The sequence below is a fragment of the Nelumbo nucifera genome, chromosome 1 (genome assembly GCF_055504915.1).
Source record: "Nelumbo nucifera cultivar China Antique chromosome 1, China Antique-T2T, whole genome shotgun sequence".
Lineage (NCBI taxonomy): Eukaryota > Viridiplantae > Streptophyta > Magnoliopsida > Proteales > Nelumbonaceae > Nelumbo > Nelumbo nucifera.
Window position 1 is genome coordinate 86652247 of NC_142649.1, and position 17897 is coordinate 86670143.

At 38.2% G+C, this 17897-nt stretch overlaps 1 protein-coding gene across 4 annotated transcripts; it reads left to right on the forward strand.

The window, feature by feature from the left end:
• The first annotated feature begins 1030 nt into the window (after positions 1–1030).
• On the forward strand, positions 1031–17897 carry LOC104599549 (Transducin/WD40 repeat-like superfamily protein). Of its 4 annotated transcripts, none has more exons than XM_010262130.3 (11): positions 1031–1273; positions 1386–1477; positions 3452–3552; positions 4124–4224; positions 4301–4367; positions 4465–4564; positions 4650–4763; positions 4852–4989; positions 5746–5830; positions 6259–6308; positions 17655–17897. In XM_010262130.3, exons 1-11 carry the CDS (start codon positions 1267–1269, stop codon positions 17796–17798), a joined length of 999 nt encoding a protein of 332 aa, XP_010260432.1. In that variant the 5' UTR covers positions 1031–1266; the 3' UTR covers positions 17799–17897. The 4 variants fall into 4 exon arrangements, with proteins under 4 accessions (XP_010260432.1, XP_010260433.1, XP_088743617.1 ...); XM_010262131.3 differs by having other exon boundaries at positions 1075–1302; XM_088887491.1 differs by having other exon boundaries at positions 1075–1302; positions 4480–4564.

Sequence of the window (17897 nt, forward strand, 5' to 3'; positions counted from 1 at the left end):
TCACTATGAGGTAATCCATCTTGGCATTTACTGCTCTAAGCGCTCTACCTTCCTTGTGACCTCGTCTGAGCTATTCTACTTAGGTCTTGTCTGACCACTTATATCTCACCTTGCTAACTTGACTGTCGGAGTCTCCACCCCTGGGATAACACTCGGGGCCTCTGATGTGTCTCTTCCTCTACAGGTCAAACTTATAGGCCCTTGGCTTTACCAGCCTTCGGACACCTTAGCAAGCCCTCGTCTCAGAAGCGTAATTACATTGTTGCCCTCAGCCATCCTAGGCAGCAACAAAAACACAAAAACATTATGTAATAATACAGAACTTTGTAAATAACATTTAGGCACCAATATAATATTTTATATTAATCATATATTAAAGAAAAATAAGTGTAATAAATAATAATTCCTTTATTGATGTTTGAAATAAAATATAAAATATAAAACCAACACAAAAATGAAATTGTTTTCCTAGTGCTAGGTCAACAATTCAACCTTTTAGGTCATATTTGTCAACCACTGATTTCATAATTAAAATAAAAATTAAAAAAGATAAAAATACAAAAAATATGAAAAAAATTAGAAACTCTATAGAAAACATTTGTTCACATATCTAATATTTTATATTAATCATATTTAAAATTATATACGATAAACAAGAATTGTTTTAGACTTTTTTATTGATGATATAAATAAAATTAACCCAAAAGTAAAATTGTTTTTCCAGTTTAGTGGTAGATCAATTCAACATTTTAGGTCAGATGTATCAACTCGTGAAATTATAATATATAATAAAATTTTAAAAAGATAAAAACATAAAAATATACAAAAATATATAAATTATGTAAAAAACATTTGAGTATATCTCTTTATTAATGAACTTATGTGATAAATAAGAAAATTTTTATAAACATAAAAATATAAAAAACATATTATATATTATCACCGTCATCACAAAATTTATCACGTAAAATTATTTGTACTTTTTGTTTTTCTATGTTTTTCTTTAATAATTTATTTATTTTTTTTTTTTGAGAAATGAAATCGGATCTATCAAATTCTGCAGAGTTAGCAAGAAAATGTGCGAATAGTCAAAAACATTGCGCTCAGCTCTCAGTGCGTATGGTAGCAATTTAATAGCCCCTTGCTCTCGATTTAAAACCTTGGCAATTTGAAAACCAGGTGGGTTGGCTTTGCCTATCTGTAACTCTTCCCTCCATTGGAGAACGAAAAAGCTTCAGAGTTGAGGCCGCAGAGTTTAGATTCACGATGCTAGGTAAGGAAAACAACGCGGTGCCCACTAAGGTATGGTGCACAATTTAGAACTCTTAAATTTGTGATTCGATGTTTGTGGACTGAGGGGTTTGTATTATATTCCTTGTTTGCAGGGGGACAAATCGAAAGAGAAGATAAGGTATCGATGGAGCTCACAGAAGAAATCATCCAAAGCATGGAAGTTGGTATGGTCTTCAAGGACTATGTGAGTATCTTCAATTCTCTCGATAGGTTTGATCGGTAGATTTATATTTATGTTCAGTGGTTTTCTTATGTTTTGTAAGTGCTAATTTTCCAGAGAGGGAGTTTCTAATTATCAATTGCCCTTAATTCTTCCTTACTTTTGAACCTTAACCCTAATTGTTATTACACGCTTATTTGGTTGAGACGAAAAAACTAAACCAATTTTTGTTGTGCAAAATTGTTCCTGGTTTTCGTGTTGGTTTTCATGTCATATGATTACCGATTCTTATAGCTTTGTTATTGGTGGGTTTTTATTAACTTTTCTAATTTGGGTCATTTAAACCCCAATTAATAGCTAGGATGTTCTCTACTCTATAAACACCGCTACGTCAATGCCTGCCTCTTCGGACTACCCTTCAACTCCCCTGGGTGCATATATGGTTGTATTTAAATAATCATAATTCGGCTTGTTAGTGTTGGCTCGTAAATCACGATTTCTGGCTTAAATTGTGGATCAATTGAGTGGACTCGGCTCAGTGTTTTATCATTTGGGTGGTGAATTTACTAATGTTTAGTTATTCATCAACTTGGTTTTACCAAAAGAAAGTTATTCATCAACTTGGTTTATTAATTTGTGAATCTAGTTATTGGCTTAAAAAAGAAAAAAAAACTACTTATCCTTTTTGTTATGATGTAAACTATCCAAATACAATACTGCATTTGTATTTGTCTCTAAACCATATGATTGTTGTGTGGTTGAATTGTTAAATTACACAACCTGTGTACATAACTTACAGGTGCAAGTAGGCTTTGTGAGTAGACACTTCTAAATTGGTTGATTGTAACCAAATATATTTTAATACCATGATATTTCAAAAGGAAACCACATGATGAAAAGCTTGTTTTATTAATTCTAGATTATGTTCAACTCTTCTTCTTCTTCTTCTTCTTCTTTTCATTTTACTCTGAAAATTTTGTTGAATTGACTTATCAACAACTGGTCTAGGGCAAACCAATGAGGAAGGGCACTACTACCTTGAAATTATAGTGTCAGCTTTAGCCTATCAATCTGAGGATGAAAAATTTCCACCATATCTGGAATAGATAATAATGCAATTATCCATAGAAACAAAACATGCATACAAAAGTGAGAAAAGGAAGGAAACTATTTTCTTTTACCACTTTTAGAAATAATAACAGGGGTATATTACTTAGGACATGATGCTGTTATGTTACAATTTATAATTATTATGTGTATCTTATGATTTGTTTCATGAACCTTACTAATTATCCAGTTCAAATGATTCAAATCAATTTGATTATGACCTAGTTTTGTACCTTGTCTTTTCTTTATTTTATTTTTGTTATTGGAATTTATGTTAAACCCTTACTAGAATAAGAAATGTTTGGGTTACGTAGGAGAAACCCTTTTAAAAACTACAATTATCAGTGTTTCCTAACTTGCTGCTTAAGCATTACCAAGGAGAAAGATTTTACAAAAAGAAGTAAATATATTAAAAATAGGGAACATACCTATAGTTTGTTGTTGTGCTCTATATGCTTATTGAAATCATCTGAATGGGCAATTTGTTACTGTTTACCTTTTTCTCTTAAATGTTCTTTGCATCTCATGTTTGTTTAGTTTTCCAGCTGGAGTTTATGGTTTTCCTATGGATCTTGATTCTATTCATAATAATAGAATTGATAGGTCAACCAGCATGTAGCACTTTATTTGCACTTCTGAGTTCTGACCTGTCTATAGGTGTTTTACTTCTGAGCTGAACTCAAGAAGCTTGAGCTATATATATTATAATTTGGAGCCTGTTGGGTTTTGGTTTTTACAATGTTACTAGCTTTGTTCCTAAGAATATCCTGAAGTTTTGGTTTTCCTGTTTTGTGGTACATCAGTTCATCATCAGTCATCAGAATATGCTTCATTTTTCTTGCCGATTGTTTAACTATAATCTTATATTAACATGATAACTACTTTTTGCAGAATGGTAGAATCAGTTCAATGGATTTTCACAAGACATCAAGTTATCTGGTAACAGCTAGTGATGATGAATCAATTCGCCTCTATGATGTACCCAGTGGAACGTATTCCTCTTTCATTTTGACTTTCATTTAAGATATGCTTGTCAACTCTCTGTTGTATGCTGTTTAGGGCTTTTGTTGTTTCAATTATTTAGGAAGACATACAAAAGTGAAGCTCTTTGGAGAAATTTACTAAAGAAAGCCACATTTTAATGTTCTCTAGTAGGTGTAAAGTTGCTCATAATAACTTAGTGGATTCCTTCATACTAGCATTTGTAATCTACGTGTTAGTAAAGGGGCTTAGGGGGTGCTAGTCAAGTTTCCAATTTGAAGAATTTACATTGCAACAGATCCTCACCCTCGGCCAGTCTCATTTGTTGACCTCCCAATTCAGTTGAACTGGTAAAATCAGGAAAAAAAAGCTATCTTCATTGGTTGACCTCCCAACTCGGTTACTTAGAAATTTCTTAGAAACCCAAACTGGAGGTCTCAGTTTCTACTTACACTATCCTTGTTTTTTTGCATTTCCATCCTAATCGAAATTTGGTGGTTGTTGCATTCTTTATATGCAAATTTTCCAGTGCTTTCTTTTCCTTTACTGTTCTTGATGATAAGAACCATTCCATCCTCTCAGATGCTTGAAGACCATTAATAGCAAAAAGTATGGTGTTGATCTTGTTTGCTTCACTTGTCATCAAACAACAGTTATATATTCTTCAAAAAATGGTTGGGATGGTAAGTTAATTTACATGTGGTTTTTGCCCAACAAATTTTTTCTTAGAAAACTCATTTATTTAATCAACTTATTCAGAATCACTGCGGCTTCTTTCATTGCATGACAACAAGTATTTGCGGTACTTTAAAGGACACCATGACAGGTATTGCTTCTTCGCTTGATAACAATTATCTTTAACTTAGTGCTTATGCCCAGTATAATACACTGGTGATTATTCTTCTGATGTCTTCTTTAATTAGGGTTGTATCACTCAGCTTCAGCTCTAGAAAAGAATGCTTTATTTCTGGCTCTCTTGATCGGACTGTTTTACTTTGGGATCAACGAATTGAGAAGTGTCAGGTTTGTGGCCTTAGCAAATTTGCATCCAATATGGAGATTTGCTACTTTTTTGAGTTGATTTATGATTCTATTTATTGTACCATAGGGCCTTTTACGTGTACAAGGAAGACCTGCAATTTCTTATGATGAGCAAGGATTAATATTTGCAATTGCCTTTGGAGGTTATATAAGATTGTTTGATGCTCGCAAATATGAAAAGGTTGGTAGCTGCATAGTTGCTTCTTTTTTTTTTTTCTGAACTCAACAATTTTTATTTGTACTTATTTGAGCACTCCTGTTGTCCTCAGGGCCCTTTTGACATCTTTTCTGTTGGGGGAGATACATCTGATGCCAATGTAGTAAAATTCAGTAATGATGGGAGACTTATGCTTTTGACCACAATGGAGGGGCATGTTCATGTACTGGATGCATTCCGTGGTACACTGGTGAGTCCTGCTCCCAAGTTGCAACATTTCAGAAAACAATACCGTTTGTGCAATTTCTTTGACATCAGTCTCTACTTAGTTGACAGCTACATCATTGTCTGGGTTTGGCTTGCATTGAGATCTCCTGCAACCTGATCTAACTTAGTTGAGAACTACATCATGCCATATTTTATATAATAAACTAAATTCTTATGCTTACTGGATGTCTATTTCATTGCTGTTGTAAGAGAAAAGAACTCAAACCTCTCCAAGCTAAAGGGTCTGTTATTTCAGATCAATGATAATGTTGGTTAAGGTGAAATTGATTCACGTGGATGAAGACATTAGGTTAGACTAACATTATATAGTTATTGTTTGCATGTTTTTTGTTTAAATTTGTAGGCTTATATTAGGGTTTATGTACATGTTAAGTTTACTGAGATTTGGATCAGATCAGATTCAGATATCTAAATTTCTTATCTGATAAGATCTGGATTTACCAATATCCAAATCCAATCTGACCTGTTTCATCCCTATTCCAGTTTGTTATGATACTGAGACCTAGCAGCTGATCTGATTTGACTGAGTGAGCCAAAATTATGACCAGCTTGTTAGGAATGGAAGCTTAATATTGAAGCTTTTATTCACATTAAATTTGACAATACCTGCCTAAGGGTGTATTACCCTAGGCAATATGTTACTTCTGCTTAGATTTAGCCTTTTTTCTGCTGGTAGTTGAATCTCTTATATGCTTACTTTAAGCTTCTGCTACTGTAGCTATCCACACATAATGTTATGCCAGTTTCAAGTGGCTCCACCTTGGAGGCATCTTTCAGCCCTGAGGGAATGTTTATTATATCAGGTAATGCAAAGTCCTCTATCATTTCTTTCTGTTTTTTTTTTTTTTCCTGAGGAAATCTTTTCTTTTTTCCAGTGAGCCCACTGGCAACATCACCTAGGGAGAAAATAAACCTAATTTAATGAATGCATGGATCCAGTCTATAGGCTCCCTTTTATGCCAGAAAAAGATTTTTATTGGTCCCAAGAAAAATAAAACAACATGAAAATGACTATTGGTACCAATCAGGGTGTTCTTTAGCATATGAAGTCACTTTTGAAGCATTATCCTGGATTTAGTCCATGCTAGTATTTGATATGACAAGCCCCTTTATTCAACTTGCATAAAAAGGAAGAAAAAATCCAAGTAAAAGAAAACAAAAGATTATTCAGACTGCTCATAAATTGGAATGATCTTGTAAGCTTTGTTGATCTGCTTTTCCTCCTTTTCAGGTTCAGGGGATGGTTCTGTCTATGCCTGGAATGTCAGAACTGGAAAAGAAGTATGATGCAAAAACTTTTCTATTTGATTCTACCGCATATCTGCTTTTGTTTTCTCTTACTTTTCTGTTTTTTTTTTTTTTTTTTTTGATCAATAACAAGATGCTTTATTAGATTATACAAATTGTGAAACTTTAAGTACAAGAAAGGGGAGGTAAAATATCTTAACTCCCCCACAACAGAGAACAAGAAAGAAAGATAAAAATTAGCCCAAAACAAAGAATCGTTGAGCACCCCTTGCTTGGCTAACCCATCAGCCATTGAGTTAGCACTTCTCTTCACCCAACTGTACTTCACCTCAATATGCCTACTTAGCCATTTGATTTTTTTTCTTTTCATTTCTGTAGCTCCACAAGCCATTGCTGTCTTCCTTCAGCCACCTAATCACCACCTCCGAGTCCCCTTCAATGACCAAGCACCGAATTTTACTTTTTTGGTTTTGTTGTTACATTAGTACCTGCCACTAGCGGAAATGAGCATGGGCAAAGAAGAGAAAATAAATAAATAAACATGTCGAGTGCATTCAATATGTTAATGCATTCAGCTTGTTAATCCAAAAAGTTACCATACGTAGGTTTCAAACCTTTTTTTTTTTTTTTTTTTGAAAAAGCCCAACGGCAGAATCATTGAAATTGATCATCTAGTACAGGTTTCAAACCATTTTTAAATGGCTGTTTGTAAAGATTTTTTATCAGCATCATGACCAAAAGGGCTTTATATTTGGAGATGGCTCAAGAGAGGAAAGAATGAACTGTAGAAACATTACTAAAATTAAATACGTATGCAAATATAGTCGACCGCTCAAATGAACCCCAGGGCCTGGATTTGTAAAGATTTTTTAAATGGCCTGGTCCTTGTATCTTTTACCATTTTGACCTGCATTCTCTTGGATAGGTGTATGAACTGTAAAGGAAAAAAGGATGCCACCAACTTGACCTGCATCTTTGTATCATTTCTTACGACACTGGCAGACGAAATATTAGATCAACATTAAAAATGCCATCTTTCTAAAATGAAGAACATTAACAGACTATAACATGTGATTAAGAAAAAGTATTGAAAAACACCTAACAGACAAAACACAGAACAACTAAAATTAAAAACCAAACCATAAAATATGAAATAAACTTCAAGATAAGTCAGTAGTTTTATAAAATATACATGCACAATGAAGTGAGAAACAATCAACAATCTTAGAAAAAACAAGGAGCAGTGACAAAGAAAGAATACTATATGAAGACAATAAGATAGGAATTTCTATAAAGACTCATGTACAATAAAAATAATAAGGTAAACAAAAAATTAAATCCTCCAATGCCTGTCACTTCCCCTCCCTTCTCTTTCTCTCCTCTCCTCCAGGCCCTTCCCTCTTTTGTCACCCAACCCTCTCTCCCCCTATCTGTCACCACCCCACCCCTACAATCCACATGCCCTACCCCACCTTCATAAATGTGCAGAATCAAATAAACCATGATACATCTAAAAGAAAATTCCTCTGAAACACTATTTATATAACAGATAGGAGATAATGGTGAAACAGCTACGTGAAAAATGCATAGCTTAAAAGGGAAGTTCAGATAAAACATTATAAAAACTGGACAAAAATTTGCAAATCCTAAAGAGAAGATTTTAGTAGGAGCAAGTCCTATCATATAGCAAAAAGGGAAGCAAAAAAAGAGTGGAAATTCATTACTCAATAGTGCACAAAGTTAATGATATGAATTGATGAGTTAAATTTCTAGAAGGTAAAGGAAATGAGATATTGACAAAAAAGATGTATAAAAATAAGAAATTGATGGAGGTGACCATGATTGAAATTTAAGGAAAAAAGAAAATCAAAGCTGAAACTTTGTAGAGAGAAACAGCTAACAAACCTTTTTCTCTTTCAAAAACAAATAAAAAAAGAACATTAATTAGCCACACTAAGAACATAAATAGCCCCTCTCTCTCCCTCTCCCCCTCCTCCATCTCTCCTCTACAATTCCATACGGAAAAAACATGCTGATTTTGGAGTTTGAGTTCATGAAAGTACGAAGACGATGCAAGTACATGTTATGCACAAAGGTTGGCAAAACATGAGTCTAATGGTTGGATGCAAATTATGTATCATATATGTATCTTATACATAACCCGATTGCGCAGATGTGACCTTGTTTATCTGGGTTTCTTCTTTGATTGTCCATCTCCTTGTTGGTCGTCCTTCCCTAAAAAATCCAAAACGCTAAAATAATGCAAACAACAGCAGCAGTAGAATGAAGGTGAGGTGAAGAAAGCTGTTAGTTCAGTGAAAGAGCTAATGCAATGATATCTTATGTCCTCTCTGTTTTCTATTTTTTGGGCAGTGGTAAAGAGGGGGAAATTAAGGAGAGATTGAGAGTTCTTGGTAAGAATGTAAGAGAACATGAGAGCAAGAGGGGAGCTTGGAGAAGGCTCTAGAAAGAGAGTTTTGGGGGAGACTGGCATTGGCTGTTGTACCTAAGGATAAGCTTGTGGGCCAAGCCTCTCCTGTCACCCAAGAGAGAGGACAAATAAGATGGGGAGTTTTTGAAAATTCAGCATTGAGGGAGAAAGAAGGGGAGATTTTGGAGGACAGAGAGAAAGCACACAATAAGAAATCGGGAAAGGAAAAGAAGAGGGTCAAAAAATAAAAGAAGAAATAAGAGGATTAATACTTTTTTTTTTTTGAAAAAAGTTAACTAATTTTATTAATGAAAGACCATCTGCAATTGCATTTAGCTCCCTTGGCATCCAGGATAGAGAAACATTCATATGAGCCAGGAGGTCCCTTGCCTCTGATAGGAAGTGACTAAGTCTCCAAGGTTCGGCTTCTTGTTGTTCCAACCATCTTATAGTATTGGCTGAGTCACCTTCAATTGAGAAGCTTTGAATGCCCAGTTTGCTGACTAAGCGAATCCTTGTTTGAGCTGCTAACACTTCTGCCTTTGTGGAGTCGGCTATCCCAATTGGACCACTATAAACCCAGCAGGTGTGGCCATTCTCGTCTCTTAGAATTCCTCCTATGCCGGCGGCTCCAGGGTTACCATAAACACTTCCATCAAAGCTAAGAGTCCAGAGTCCTACCCTTCTAACTGAGGGAGCTCTGGAGGGGGGTAGGGTAGGAGGGGAGGAAACCAGGAAGTTGTATATGTTTCTTCTGAGATCATTGAAAATAACTCCTGTGAACTTCTCTGAACTAGAGGCCCACAAGTTGCAGTTGTGAGTGATGTGGTTGATCAGCTCACCCTTAGATTTTGACCTATTTTCAAACAGCCGATTGTTTCTTTCCTCACAAATTCCCCAAAGAACAGCATGCAGAATTATCAGCCAATAGGTCTTACCTCTCTTGCTCAAACCTCTTCCTTGCCACTGAGAAATCAGGTCCTGAAGATGATTAGGAGCCACCCAACTGAAGCCAACTAAATGAAGAAAGAAGTTCCATATGCTGCTTGCTACCTGGCAATGTATGAAGAGATGGTCTGTTGTCTCTCCTTCACGTAGGCAAAGGGTACAGACGTGAGGGGAGATATAAAGCTTCCAAGATTTTTCTTCTGCAGTAACTCAGAAGTGTTCACTCGCTGCAGGGAAGCCTCCCAAACAAAGAAACTCACTCCTGAGGGTATAAACTTGCACCAGATCTTCTTATAAGGGAAGTCACTGTCTCGGGTACTTGCAACCAGAGCTTCGAAGAAAGACTTGGACGAGAACTCACCTCCAGGATGGGGTTTCCAGACTTGGGAGTTTTAGGAATTTGGGGAGATGTAGGCTTCACTGAGAGAAAGAAGGAGTTCAATTAGCTCACTGATCTCCGGATCCCTAAAGGGTCTTCTGAGATTCAAGTTTAGGTTTCTTCCATTGCTAGAAAGGGGAAGGCACTGGGAGATGGTTGCACCCTTATTTAGAGTAAGGTTATAGAGCCTGGGATACAAATCTGCTAATGTGGAGTTGCTCCACCACAAACCCGTCCAGAATTTTATTCTAGTACTGTTACCCACCTTGTATCTGATGAAAGAAATAAAGAGGTTGTGGATAGCAGAAATACCTTTCCAGGGATTTGAGAAAGCTGATCGGTTTGAGCGGAGATTGCAATCCCAACCGTTTACATTTAACCCGTACTTGCTGGTGATGATAGTTGCCCATAGAGAATTTGATTCCGTGGGGAATCTCCACAGCCATTTTCCAAGAAGGACAATGTTTTTCTCTTTTAGATGCCCGAGTCCTAATCCTCCAGCCTCTTTTGGTTTACAGACCTGATTCCAATTTACTAGGTGCCCTTTTTTTACACCTCTGCCTTCCCAAAGGAAATCTCTTTGGATTTTTTCAATCTGTGATCTGATTCTTGCAGGGATCGGAAATACTGATAGGAAATAGACAGGCATGTTTGCAAGGGAGGCCTTAATAAGTGTAATTCTACCCCCTTTTGATAGGTAGCGGCTTTTCCAAGTAGCTAACTTCTTTTCACACTTTTCCACTCGACAATTCAGAATTTCCTTGAAATTCTCCATCAGGGACTCTTCGATCTGGTTTATTGCTGCTAGGCTACTCTTTGTGTAATTTACCTTCAGCCCCGATACTAATTCAAAACACTGAAGCATTCTTTTCACATTTGAGATGTTCTCCGAATTGGCTTCCAGGAATAAGATGACATCATTGGCAAAGAGGAGGTGGGAGACATTTATGGCATCTCTTCCTACCTCAAAACCTTTGATCAAATTAAGGTTTTTAGCTTTCTCCAAAAGCTGGCTAAAAACATCCATTACCATTGTAAAGAGGAACGGGGAGAGGGGGCATCCCTGCCATAGACCCCTGCTAGCTTTAAAATAACCTTTGGGCTCTCCATTGATCATGGTTGAGAACCAGGTAGAACTAATACAGCCTTTCATCCATTGCAGCCATTTTGTACCGAAACCCTTCAAATTTAGGATCTGGAGCAGGCAATCCCAATCAACTTTACCATAAGTTTTTTCAATGTCTAGTTTCACTAGAAGGCCCTTCCTTCCACTCTTCCTTCTTTCTCTACAACTTCATTTGCAATTAGGATGCTGTCTACTATTTGTCTTCCTCTCACAAAAGCAAACTGATTTTGAGAAACCAACTCTTTTAGAACTTCTCTGAGTCTTTTTGCCAACACCTTTGCCATTATTTTGTACACACTCCCTACAAGACTTATTGGCCTGTAGTCTTTTACTTCCAAGATACCATTTTTCTTTGGAATGAGACATGTAAAAGTGGAATTAACTCCTTTATTGACCATCCCCGTGGAGTGGAATTCTTTAAAGACCTCTAGAATATCTTCTCTTACTACTTCCCAACAGATCTGGAAGAAGAAGATCGCAAAACTATTAGGACCAGGTGCTCTATTTCCGTCCATATCAAAGACTGCTTCTCTTATTTCTTGCTCTTCGAATTCCCTTTCAAGCCAAATTCTCGTCTTTTGCTAGAGTCGGTCCTTCCCAGTTTCTTAAATTAAAACTCCTGGCCCTTTCCTTGGAGTAAAGAGATTTGAAATGGTTTAAAAAAGTCTCAGTGATCTCTTCTACTTCTTCCACTTCCCTCTGGTCCACCTTAATTTTTGAGATGAGATTCTTTCTGCGTCTACCTGATGCATAGCTGTGGAAGAATTTTGTATTGTTGTCTCCTTCCTTTAACCATCTGATCCTTGACCTTTGCCTCCAAAAGATTTCTTCTTTTCAGATTACTTTTCCCACGAACTCCTTAGAGTAACTCTCCTGCTTCTTCCTTCTCCGTCCAGATCTCCTAACTGCTCTTTTTTGTCTAACTCTTCCAGCTCCATAAGGATGACATTTTTTTCTTCTGTGAATGATTTGAACTCTTCTCTCCCCCAGGACTTAAGTTTTCTTTTCAGGAATTTCAGCTTTTGCAACAATCTGTACCCTGCCCAGCCTTCAACTTTGCATTCCTTCCACCATAAAGCTACATTTTTCAGGAAATCTTTGTGATGGGTCCACATCTTCTCCAGTCTGAATGGATGTTTACCTTTCAAAACCAGGTCTGTTCTCAAAACTAGAGGCCAGTGGTCTGAAGTGCAGCGAGGTCTAATTTCTTGGAGGAGATTTGTAAATTTTTCTGCCCAGTCTGCGGAAACCAGAAACCTATCTAATCTGCAGCTTATTGGATTCTCTTGAAGGTTTGACCAAGTGAACTGACCATTATGGAGAGGAAGGTTGCAAAGGTTATGCCTCAAGATAAAACAGGAGAATTCTCTCATGCTTCTGGTTGTTGATCTTCTGTTGGAATTTTCTTGAGGAAACCTTGTTACGTTAAAAATCACCTCCTAGAACCCAAGGGATTTCGTCAAACTCATGAAGAGCATCCAATTCTTCCCAAAAACTTTGTTTGTCTGAAGGTGCATTAGGTCCATATACTCCAGTCAAAATCCAACTAAAACCATCAGATTTATTAGTGAAAAGGACAGAGATTGAGTACTCTCCTCTGTCTATTTCAGTACCTGAAACCTCCTCTTCACTCCAAGCTAGTATAATTCCCCCTGAGGCACCTAAAGCAGGAAGAAAAACCCATTTCTTGCCACGAATTCCCCAAATTGCTCTCAGCAGCTTCCTATCCACTTCTTTTTTTGTTTCTTGAAGGATGACTATATCTGGTTTTTCTCTTCTCAGAGTTTCCTTTACCAGACTTCTTTTTAGTTGGCCTCCCAACCCTCTAACATTCCAACTTAATAATTTCATTGAGCTCTTCTTGCTGATTTTCCCTTGACCGCCCTAGACCTTGTTGTTTTTCGATCTGACATTCCCCATTGAAGTCTCCTTAGCTCCCTTTTAGAGATCCTCTTGCCAATGGTCACAAATTCAGCCTTCTGGACTGCTTCTTCCCCCTTTTTTGAATCCTGATTGAGGGTAGGTTCCTTTTCTTTGCTTATCCCCAATTTCCTGGCCATTTCAGCAACTTCTCTTCCCAGATTATTGTCCCTTCTGTGTCTATCGGAACTGAGCTGCCTTTCTTCTGACTCTTTGTGGATACTTGGGTTAATGCACGGTTGGGAGAGGTCTCCGTTCAAACCTGAAAGACAAAGGGAAGAAGTGAGGTGAGAACCAGGATTTGGAGCAGGCAAAGAATGAAAGACAGGAGAAGTATAGGAGGGAGTAAGGGACACTCTGTTTCGAAGGCTAGATTCTCGTCTTCCATCTCTCTCTAGACTTGCTGGTTCACAATCTGTTCCGTACTCAGGGTGTACAAGGATTGTCTGCTCAAATATTTCCACACTGCCCCATGCTTCCTTTCCAGAGAACAGATCTTTAGCTCTTGAGAACACCACCTCCCTGGGGTCTGGTTCGACCTCTGTTTCGTAGGGACTTGTCTCTTCTTCTGATTCGGATTCGTCTGCCTTGAATAGAGGATGATCTTGGCTCTTCTGGAGATGACGGAGGCCTGAAAACCGCCCTGTTGTGTTTTCCTGAACTTGGGGGAGTTTCAGGCATCGGTTTGGTTAGAGAAGGTGGGGTCTCGGGTGGGCTTGGGTCTGGCAGAACTTCTTCCAATTTTGTCAGATGGGCTTTGGGGGAGATTCGGCCCAGCACTTGCGTCTGTACTGGGTCCAGTAAGGACTGTTTGGGGGCCGGCCCAAGTTCTGACTCAAATTTGAATTTTGAAAATGCTTTTCGAGAGGGGACCCGCCCTGCTTTTTCGGCTCCTCTTTTCAAGAGGCCTAGAAAGAGTTCTTTTGGGTAACTCTTTAGGTTTCTCCAAAAAGGCTTTTTCTGCTAGTTTCCTTCCTTCAAGCTTACGAAATAGCCCAGAAATAGTTTTTGTTCCTGCAGGGGCTTCAGCTCCTATTTTGGGAAGGGGGAGGTGAGTTGACTCGACGGGTTGGGGAGGAGACTCAGTCGTCTTCTCCACTTCGACTGGGAGGTAACCAGACTCCGCGCTCTAACAGAGGAATGGATCGAGGAATCGCATGAACACCACGGCTTCTAACCTTTATACGAGCGAAACTCAAGGTTGAAAGGTCTTTAGTTTTCCTGTCAATTTCCTCTAAGCCACCACACAAGCTTCCGATCAGGGTGAAGAGATCCTCAGTCCAGAGGTGGTAGGGTAGACCGTGGATTTTGAGCCAGCCATTAAAGATTAGGGAGTCTGGAGAGGCGTTGCTCATAGGAACCCACCGATCCAGAGAAACAGGTTTTCCGTACAGCTGGAATTCCTTTAAGCTAACCCACCTTAGCACTAGCTCCTCAGAAGGAGCAAAATCCACCGTCTATCAGCATCGATCGGGTGGAGACTTACTAGCTCATGAGAGTGGAGGTTTGCTGAGAGTCCTAGTGTCACTTCCCTCCAAGAAAGAGCTTCATGCTAAGTGCAAACAAACGCTCTCTTCCACAGACCGAAGGGTTTATCTTGGTGGATCACTGAAATAAAAGCAGACCCTCCTGCCTATACAACTTTGCTTTTTTTCTCAAGCTGAGGGAAAGAATTTACGGAGAGGTCAGGAGGGGTGGGATTTGCCTTTGGAGGGGATAGGGAGTTCAATACACTTTCGAATCTCATCCAACCTCCGCTAGAAGGCTCTTCAGGTAAACAAATGTTTTTCCATTTATAGTTTTTATCCAAACTGCTCAAGCGTATGAACCTTCCCCACTTATTTTCTTGGGTCTGAATGAGGAGGGTTCTACCCTGTTCAGATCGGTATTTGTCTTTGAGGTGTTGATTCGGGTCCCTGATAGCCTTTTGAATGAAGTTTCTCCACCACTTCACCTCGTCGAAAGTTAGTCAATCTTGTCCAAGCTCCTCTGCTTCTTTCCGTCACCTCTATCAAGCCATGTCCCTCTGTTTGAGTTTCCAGTTCGAAAGTCTTCGTGCCTATTGCTACTGTTGTCCTCCGAAGTTTTTTGTCCATGGGTTGATCGAGAGTTGGTTAGTCTTCGCGCCTATTGCTCTCCATAAGATCCAAGAATTACCACTTCGAACCTCATTATTGCTGCCCTCCACAAGAATTGGTTTCAGACTTTGAACCCCCTGATTTTCTGTGGGGGTGCTGGGCCCAACCAAATTGCTTTCACTATAAACTACAATCTTGAATAGAGGATTAATACTTGTATGGAGCTACTGATTGTTGAGATCTGTTGTCGCTGTTAGTTGTTGTTATCCTTCCAAATCTGGCTTGTTCCAGATTTCTACCGTCTGGCTGCAAAACCTTGCCACCGTCATCGCCCACACCTCTGTACCAACCCTCCTAATCAGCCAGCACACAAAAAACCCTAGCACCATTACTACGAAACCTTACACCTCTCTACAACCAACTAGTCAAAACTATTCCAACAATCACCACCACTATGAAACCCTACATAAAAACCCTAGCAAGAAACTACTCCGGCCACTGCTGACTGAACCCAAAAACCCCTTCCATGAAAACCACCCAAAGAAGGAAACAAGGCAAAAGAAAATAATGGAGAGGGAAAGAGCTCAATTTCAATGACTACTCTCCTGAATAAGGCTGAAAAATGGAAAGGGAAATGCTAGAAGAGAGGGATCGGTGGATCCACAAGAAGAAGCTTCTTGCAAGTGCGTAAATGGAATACAATCGATTCTCAGTGACAAATGGTCCAATGGAGGCAGTAGGTTTGCTGTAGTATTGGTGGAAAAGGGAAGAGGCCTCGTTGGTTCTCAAGCACCGAGCCTTCAATCAAGTGTTAGTCTTGAGTAGCGAGCCCTCAGATTTGATGATCTCACTGTCTGATCTACCACATGTTACATGGTGATTCACCTATAGTTTTTAAGGCGCCAAGGCGAGGCTAGGCGACAGGGGGGCGCCTTGTTGCCTAGTCGCCTAGGCGATGGATTTTTTTTTAAGTAAAACCATATATCCTAGGGTAGTTCCCTAGGTTCCATAACCATCTTTCCTTAATAATTATCCATAGTTTTCGTAAGAGAAGTATAAATTTCATGTTTTAAGTTTAGAAAATCAACATTTTATGAGAAGAAAAGGAACAAAGGAAAAAAAATTCAAAAAATGTAGGGGCTGAACCCCTACTTCTGTTATAGGAAAAGAAGAAAAGAAAAGGTGGAGGAAGAGGAAGATCTGTAAGAAGAAAATGTGTTGATTAGACAAAATTTTAAGCTCTTCCCTTGTTTATTGTTTTAGGTTCTGAAATCTTTGTGGATTCAATCAAGAATCAAAACTTTGATATGATACGCCCTGTATCAAGTGTATTGTATTGTATCTTTGGTGCCCCAATACACGTGTTCACAGGTGTTTTCGGAAACCCATTTTTTAAAATAATATATATATTTAAAAATGAAATTGAAAACCAAAGAAATAAAAAAATAGGGGTAGTATCGTTATAAGTACTGATACACCTCTGCCGATATACAGAGGTGTGTATTGATACTTTGAAGTTTGAACCATGGGTTCAATGCAGCAGTTAGCAATGTTTGTGTTGATTAAACCCTAACAAATAAGAAAATAATAAAAAGAAATTAGTACAGAAACACATAAAATGAGTATTCTAGTTTAATAATGCCTATTTTATAATTATAATGTCAAAAATAAAAAATATAAAAGTATTTTATAAAATAGTGCACAAAACTACTTGGCGACTGGGTGAGGCGAGCCTCCAAGGTGCCTTGTCGCCTAGGTGTTGCCTTGACAACTATGGTCGCTTCTTTGAACGGTGAGGTGTGTATTGATTATTTACACGCTCAAATAATGTGTTAAGTGTGAATCTGACCCACACGCTCACTTATAAGAAACTCATGTAGATTCCATTCCATGAATGAAAAGATTCCATTTCACGAAAGGAGAGAAACTGTCTGTATGCCCTTTTGTTGTTAGGTTATATATGTAGATGTGTCATAACTGAAAATAAATGTTTTAGATTGATGTGCAGTTGTACTGCTATTCCTTGATTTCCACTTCCCTTCTCCCTTAATTCTCTTAGCCCCCAGTTTGGGAGTGCTTATTTTTAAGCGCTTATTGGAATAAGAACTTATTTGAGGCTGGGTTCACACCAGCAAGCATTTATTAGCATTTGGTAAATAAGCCCCAGTAAATGCTTATTCATGGAAATAGGCCCGTTTTGAATAAGCACCTGTCTTGGCCTGCCACATATTTTATAAAATACCTACCCTACCCCTCCTATTTGAAAGAACCACTTTTTCCCTAAACACTGGTAAGTGCTTATTTGAATAAGCACTTATTTTAACAATAAGCACTCTCAAACTGGAGCTTATTCTTGTAAGTTGTTAAAAATGTAGGAATTCTTGCAAGCAAACACTAGACTAGTTGACTTGAGTGTCATTTGCTAGACTGCTGCAGCCTTATTAGCAGGGTTGATTTATAATTCAAATAATACTGGCTCTTGGTTTTACTTTTCCAGGTTGCTAGTTGGATGAGTGCTGAAAGCGAACCTCCAGTCATCAAATGGGCTCCAGGGAGCCTTGTGTTTGTAACTGGATCTTCTGAATTATCATTTTTTGTTCCAGATTTGTCAAAACTGGGATCTTATGTTGGAACAAAGTAGGATAACCTTTATGAGAGCAATCGGCAGATTGCTTGTGTATGAATTTGTTATGAGCAAGATATAAGTAATTCTAATAGGCTTTCCAACCGTTTTACTGAC

Bases quoted from the DNA above. Each gene is read 5' to 3' on its own strand.
- LOC104599549 (XM_010262130.3), top strand. The intron at 4,565-4,649 runs GTTTGTGGCCTT...ATTGTACCATAG, and splicing joins AACGAATTGAGAAGTGTCAG to GGCCTTTTACGTGTACAAGG. The intron at 6,309-17,654 runs GTATGATGCAAA...TTACTTTTCCAG, and splicing joins ATGTCAGAACTGGAAAAGAA to GTTGCTAGTTGGATGAGTGC.